The sequence below is a fragment of the Nematolebias whitei genome, chromosome 10, assembly GCF_014905685.2.
Source record: "Nematolebias whitei isolate Nwh7 chromosome 10, NemWhi1, whole genome shotgun sequence".
Classification (NCBI taxonomy): domain Eukaryota; kingdom Metazoa; phylum Chordata; class Actinopteri; order Cyprinodontiformes; family Rivulidae; genus Nematolebias; species Nematolebias whitei.
Window position 1 is genome coordinate 34,312,772 of NC_056507.1, and position 7,651 is coordinate 34,320,422.

The 7,651-nt window shown below is 40.2% G+C and overlaps 1 protein-coding gene across 1 annotated transcript in view; it reads right to left on the reverse strand.

Annotated features, from left to right (window-relative positions):
* The window catches only part of LOC119416491 (5'-nucleotidase domain-containing protein 3-like), a gene marked incomplete at its 5' end in the record, with an annotated part of 34,744 nt that overhangs the window by 22,494 nt on the left and 4,599 nt on the right, over positions 1–7,651 (reverse strand). Inside the window, 8 exons of the mRNA XM_037683725.1 lie at positions 1,585–1,687; positions 1,829–1,889; positions 2,647–2,784; positions 2,874–2,964; positions 3,095–3,150; positions 3,254–3,328; positions 3,424–3,596; positions 4,257–4,293. Coding sequence (XP_037539653.1) covers positions 1,585–1,687; positions 1,829–1,889; positions 2,647–2,784; positions 2,874–2,964; positions 3,095–3,150; positions 3,254–3,328; positions 3,424–3,596; positions 4,257–4,293 — 734 coding nt within the window. The remainder of the gene's footprint in view (positions 1–1,584; positions 1,688–1,828; positions 1,890–2,646; positions 2,785–2,873; positions 2,965–3,094; positions 3,151–3,253; positions 3,329–3,423; positions 3,597–4,256; positions 4,294–7,651) is intronic.

The following is a 7,651-nucleotide window of genomic DNA, read 5'->3' on the forward strand; positions in this document are numbered from 1 at the left end:
ATACACACCTTATACACAGTTTGTTTGACTACAAAAACAATAAAATCAGAAACATTGTCATGTTTTGCAGCCACATCCCTTCATGTCTGTTAGTAAAGTTAGTTGAAAACATTCAAATTCAAACTAAATTGGACACAAACTATCCATCCATCCATTTTCTTTACCCGTTTATTCCATTTTGGGTCACGGGGGTCGCTGGTGCCCATGTCCAGCAATCACTGTGCGAGGGGCGGGGTACACCCTGGACGGGTCTCCAGTCCATCACAGGGACACATAGAGACAAACGAGACAAACAACCATTCACTCTCTCATTCACACCTAGGGACTGGACACAAACTAGCTAAATCAAAAATGACCTTTATATTTTTGTATAACATTTTCTGGTCCTGTTGTCTACTCAAATCACTTTACAGTTACATCAACACGTTGTCACAGCACTTCACTATTTGCACAAAGTGCTTGTCCAGAAACTCTCACACTGATGATGCATTAAAGGTGTTACGTGCAATGCACATTGGCCTTAATGTTTTGCTTTAATAGATATTGTTTGAGTGAAGTTAATCAGCCTTTAATTGTTTTGGGCTGTGGCCTTTTCTGCCCGCCCATAAATAGGCTGGTTTTGTGGAGCTCGCTCTCTCTTGGGCTCACTCTGTTTTTTTGGTACTTTCTGAGACGCACCGTTTTTGAAATCTCTCCCTTTGTCCTGGAGCTGTGGACATGGGAATTGGGGGTTCTTAATCATCTTTTTTTTTCTTCCCTTTTTCAGGAAGCAGCGGCTTTAATAAACTGAAAGTTGAACCCTCATTTTTGTCTCATGTCCTCTTTAATATGTTGTGCCCTTGGTGGACGTAACAAAAAGTAATTAGGGTTTTAACACTGCCAACAACCCAGTTAGTGAACAACCCGCTGTACTTCCTGCACTCCTTTCACCCAGACAAACTTTCATTGGTTCTAGCATGCATTTTTAAATGCATCCACTAAAATACTTATTGACCTATCAGTTTGAAATACTTTGTTCAAACAAAAGCAGTTGATTTCAGCTTGTGCACAACCCTTCCTTATTGCTGTGATACTCAAGGCTACAAACAAACATCTTTTCAGGTGCCAAAAAATCTTCTCATGTTTGATTTCTCAACTTGACAATTTATGCACGCAATCATGACTTCAAAAAGACTCCACATTCAATAACTTCCTGTACAGATCTGCAAATGCAAGACCTTCATTGCATAAATGGTAAATGGACTGTACTTATATAGCACCTTTCTATCTTATCAGATACTCAGCGCTTTACAACACGTGTCCTCATTTACCCATTCATACAGCTCTCTACTAGATCTCTACAAAGCTGATTGAACAAATCATTCTAAAGAGACTAATCAGAGATTTATCACATTCATACACTGATGGGACACACATCAGAGGCAATGAGGGGTTCAGTGTCTTGCCCAGGGACACTTCGGCATGTGACTGCTGGTGGATTTGACTAATTTATAAAAACTGTGACTCTGAATCACCATTAACACACAAACATGCTAAAATTATAAAATATTCTTTCCAACAAACCCTGTGTTTGTGCTCACTTACACAAAGTCAAAGGGGCTGTTGGTGATGAGGAACATCTTCTTTCCATGAGCTGACAGCTTCTTTAGCACAGCTTGGCTTTGCTCACCGTAACAAATGTATTTCTCTGGAAAGAAAAAACCACAACAGTTGCTGGTCAGTCTTTATTTGTATATCATAACCTCGTCATGCCTGTATCACGTTTTTATGCCTTGCCAATAACCCAGATGTCATCATACATGTTAGATGTGTTTCAAAAGGATTTTACCCATATCGGCCTCCACAGCTCGATACATGATGCCCTTGACGTGAACATCTCTGATAGCTTCCTGTGAGGAGGAGAAGTAAAACAGGCCTCAGCCAAAACGTCACAACATCAAAGACACACCATTAGCATTCAGCACTGACAACAACTTTACCCTGTACATAAACAGGAACGTGCCTCTCTGAATACAAATGAAACAAGAAGACAGCTGGAGGTAAGACATCATGTTGTCACAGTGGAGAACCTTGGAATCAAGCCTCCCTGGTTAAAGGCTGCACACTTAGGATCATCATCACGCACAAAGACCATCAGACGCAATGAAAGTTTAGTGGGAACCAAAGGTTTAGAAAAGGCATTGGTCAATATAGAATTATGAAGCAGGAGACAAAAAAATGATTAAATACTGAATCTCTGGGAGGATATGAGAGCGATTCTTCAAACAGAGCATGTGTGAGAGCTGTTAATGACAGCTATCTGTCAGAGACGCCGCAGCTCCACACAGTAGACAGTAAGAGTGTGACAGCTGGCCTCAGGGGGACCACACAGCGCACATTTCTCACCACTTCCTGTGAAGTAGCAGAGCCACATGGCTTTTTTTTTTGGGGGGGGGGGGGGGGCGCAGAGTGGTCGGCTAAAATTAGATGCTGCTTTTCAGCGCTAAAATTACGATGGCACTGAATGATCGGAGTTCACTGTACACTGCAACATGTAAACGCATCGATACTTGTGAACATGTGGTTGTTCTTAATTATACACGTTGGCTCTTAAGAAATGCAATCAGGGACTAGGAAAAGGCTGTAATGACAACAAAGCACACTAACCTTTACATCTTTGTAGAGGTGGACAGGCTCATAATCGATGTTGTGGCTCATGAAGAAGTCGTTGACACAAGAAAGGAGGGTCATCTCAGGGAGGGAGAAGATGTCCATGAACTGCTTCATTGTGTGGCCATGTATGCTCTGCAGGACAGAGACAATCATGTACATACTGGTATTATGCTGTATAATTTTAGCATCCAATTTAAAACAAGTGTGGAAGGGATCATCACCTTGCCATAGAAGTCACTCATTATCTCTAAAGGCACATGGCTGCCCTCATACATGGCAATTACTTCCTCATCAGGAACCGGATGAAGACCTCTGCATCACAAACAGAAAATACTCCAAATTATTAGTTCATGACAACACTTGTAGGGGGTTATTTTGCAGCAGATGCAGCCCATGCAACTGGAGTACACATTTTAACACAAAAATCTTTGTACTTAAACACCTGTACACAGTTCCCAACTGGATATAGTGAAAAGCATCTATCTTCATCAGCAGCGCCTATTGCAAACCATAAAAATCTTTGATGAGTCGGTATTGGGTTTACACTACAGCTTCAGCAACGTATCCAACACAAACAAAAAAACAAGAAAAGCTTTCTCACCTTCTGGACGTCATAATGAAGTCCCCTTACAGCAAAATCTGGAATATACTCATATTTTTGAAGACCCTCTGGATACTAACAACAAAACAGCATCAGTGAGTAGTTTGAAGCTTTTCCCTGAGAACATGACAACAGTTTATTTTTCATAAAACGTCAGATGCTGAGCGCACCCTGTGCTTGGAGATGAGGATGTCTCGTGCGATGTTGAAGATGAGAGTGTGGAGATGGCTGGAATAAAAAGCCAACGTGTAGTCATAGTCGAAGCCGTAGATCTCGATGTCTCGCAGGCTCATCTCGTTGTTGGCAAAAATGGTATCAGGGTCGACAGAGCTGGTGGACATAACTGGGATCAAAAATAAGAAGACAGAATAACACCTGAAGTTCAAGTTCAACTTTCATTTAATCAGTTTCCTTCATAAAAAAAAGAGCATTTTATATCACTCTTGATTAGGCCTGTCACAATAACTAGGCGATTAATTGTCTCAGAAAGTTTTGCGATAAATGATAATATTGTTTGAAATTTGACAATAATTAGTAATTATTGTGGGCAGCAAGGTGGCGCAACTGGTAGAGCTGCTGCCTCTCAGCGAGCAGGTCCTTGGTTCAAACCCCGGTCCAGGGGCCTTTCTGGGTGGAGTTTGCATGTTCTCTCCGTGCATGCATGGGTTTTCTCCGGGTGCTCCGGTTTCCTCCCACAGTCCAAAAACATGCATGTTAGGCTGATTGGTAACTCTAAATTGTCCCTAGGTGTGAGTGAGAGAGTGAATGGTTGTTTGTCTCGTTTGTCTCTATGTGTCCCTGTGATGGACTTGCGACCCGTCCAGGGTGTACCCCGCCCCTCGCACAGTGATTGCTGGACATGGGCACCAGCGACCCCCGTGACCCAAAATGGAATAAACGGGTAAAGATAATGGATGGATGGATGGATGGATGGATGGATAGTAATTATTGTCAAATTTAAGAAGAAACATTTGTTTTGCATGTAATACCTCTATTTGACCACCAGATGGCAGTATAAGGTTGTTTGAACTGAAGGATTCATGATAGTGAGGGAGCGAGCAGCGTGGCGCTAAGAAAAATGGGAGGGAGGCCCCTTGACGTGACATGGGCTGACTCTCTTCAATTCTCAAAATGGCAGATGCTCGCTGTGGTTTGAGCTCTTTAGCATTTGTCACACAAAGCTTTTAATAAAAAAAAATCAGTAAACACGTTTTCATCTTCTTTTTGCAGAGAAAAACAACTTTTAACACAAAAGCACGAGTTTCAACTGTGAATTTTGGAGCTTCGGCAAGACGGAGGTTCCCCCCCACCCCCGAGGTCGGCCTGTTAGCTTAGCTCATAGCTTAGCTTCTCAGCTTAGCTGCTTTTAACGATATAAAAACACAATTTTGGACGGTTAAAATGGATTTTAAAGAGAAAAAAGAAAGGGAGGAGTCAGTGAAGAGCACCAGATTTGAGCCTTTTGTCATCCAGTGTCTTCAGTAGAAAGAGAGACACGAAGAAACGATAAAGCCGATAAATGAAAATGAGGTCGATAATTTTCATTTATCATGTGATTAATTGATTTATTGTTTATCGCAAGAAGCCTACTCTTGATTAGATCCTACGTTGAATCAGTCTCCGGGTGAATTGTACATTTGTTGTTTAGTTCTACTTCTTATTACTTTCAGGAGAATACAAAAAGTTGTTTGTCACCCACCAAAAGGCAGGCGATAATGTTTGTGCCTGGTTGTGTGTGCGTATGCACGTTACGGTCTGGTTAGCAAAATCTAACATAAACAGACATTTGATTGAAACTCTCAGAAAGTAATTTGATGTGCATCCACAACTGATGAACTTTTGATTTTAACCCAATACAAGAAAGCCTCCACAACTAACCAACACAAGAAATGCTGGTAGTAGCTGAGAGTTATTCACAGCTGGTACTCTGAGTGCAACATCTGGCAGGTTCACACGAGACGGTGCATAACATTATGTTACAGTTTTGGCCCAAACTGTTATAACTTATTGTTATTTCTCATCATAACAATGATTTTAGTTTAAAACTGTTGCATGAAAGCGGCGGGTCAGGTGTGTTCCGAGGAATGCTGGACCTTTAATTACATATGGACGTTGATCAGCTGATCAGTCACAAATTACTTATTGCCAGTTTTTAAAAACAACCAGCGTTAGCCACACCTGTGCAAACTAAGATGATTATAAGGCAGCAGAACAGGGTCATTACACCTGACATGTCCTTGTGTCAGTGTACTTTGGCTCATAGGGGGAGAGTTCATGTTAGGGGGGCTTTTTGTTTGGTTCCCTCAACAACAACAAACTTTCAGGACAAAATCAAGAGTGTGATTATATCGAACTGTCCAACACCCAAACAGATGCATGATGGCCAACTTTTCTAGTTTCTGTGTATACTTGAACATCTTTGTATGGTTTAATTGTTATGTGTCAAAAATAAAAAACAAGTTGTAGTGTACTGTATAATGGCTATTAGCTGCTCTGATTAGGGATATTGGATTTTTGGCCAATATCTGATACGTTCAAACTTATTTGGCCGATAACCGATATGTTACATACTTTCCTTTGTCAGAACATATTCTTCTTATTTAGGCTTATTTGCTACAAAAATTGTGTAACAGCTGTAAGAGCTGGTGACATATATTCAGTAACAGCCATATGCATAGCACTTTAACTTATGTTAAATGAAAAGTGTTAAATGTTATTTATTAGCATTGATCACCTGTGATGCTGTCTCACTTGTGGATCGGAGCCTCTGATCATTTTTTTTTCTCAAAGAAGAGCATCAATCCTTAAAACCCTCTCATCAAGTTGTTATTTTATGTAGCTTTTTAAATAATCAGAAGAGGACAGTGATAGTTGCTTCCTCTGAATTGCCCTATTGTTACTTCTGAATCTGGCTTGATGAGGGTTTAAATTAAAACAATGTTTCTTTACTCGTCCATAAAAAACAACAGCACTAATACATCTAAAACTGTCAACAAATCCATAAAACACAACTAATAAAATCAGCTGGCTTTACAAAGACAGCCTTTGACACAAGTATTCACAGATGTTTTGAGGCATGGCCTCATATTGACAGCTGGATTCATTGTGGCCATCACAATTTAAGCTCGGCTCTTTTGAGGGGTGCTCAAGAACCCCTAAATTTTAACACAGCGCCCCCACCCCTGAAAAAAGTTATTCTTTTGTTTGTTTTTTTAGGCGGTTCTGGGTTTGGGTTGTTTATTGCATTTATGATTCAATGCAACAAAATAAACAAATTTAAAAGGTAACAGATCATTGTAATGCTTGGTTTATTTACATAATGACTTTAATTAGGGATGCACAATATTATCGGCATGGTAACGGTCGATATTGACGTTAAAGTTAAATATCGGACATTCCATCAAAATAACTCACCGATATAAAAGGCACTGTTTTTGTACGACGACCCAATGACAGTTTGACATGAAACATAATCCAAATTGAAGTGCTACATCATTTTCAGTCACCTTTTTGGCATTTGGTAGCTGGTCAAACTGACAACAACCATGCTGAATAATATATTTTAATTCCACAGCAGAGAAAGCTATGTAGTTTCTGTAAGTAGGTCTAGGGGAAAAATATCGGTATTGGTATCGGCCAAATAAGTTTTAACATATCGGCATATCGGTCAAAAATCCAATATCGTGCATCCCTAACTTTAATGGCTGGATGTCCGGTGTCCGGCCCCTGAGCTGCTGGCTTTCAGTAACTGTGCCCCCCTGAACAGTTTAGTTGAATAGTCCTGATTTAGAGAGTAGAATGCAGTTTATTCTATTTCCAAAACCTAAACCGAGTCTGGAAAAATGTAGAAGATGGTTAAAGTCCTGCGGACGAGCTCATGATCAGCTGAATACAACAGTGATGACCAGGAAGTACCACATGTTCATCTGTACGAAGGTAACTGCAAGTAAATCTGTCATTTTCTGTAATAATTACATTGTACAGTATACTTAATGGTCAAATTAGAGATTAATGCTTAAAGCTAGGTTTACTTTGTTTTGTGTGTTTTGTATGTAGATATACAGTATGTTGCAACTTCTGGTTGCATACGTTTAATCTTTATTTGTTATTATCAGTTAACACTAAACTGATTTTGTACAAAGTGATTATTATTAGGCAGGTAAAGCAAAACGATACGTCTGTAGCATCTTAGCTAGCATGTCTGTATTGCACGCCGCTGGCTTAGCGCTACTTCTTGTTGTGTCGAGTGTTTACTTATGGAGGTAAACGTAGATGTTTATCAACCCATTAAAATAAACCAGAATGCAGGAAATGGCATCTACTTTATTTAAAAAAAAAAAAATAAATCTCAGGGAGGACAGGACAACCCCCCCCCCCCCCACACCCACATACACCCCC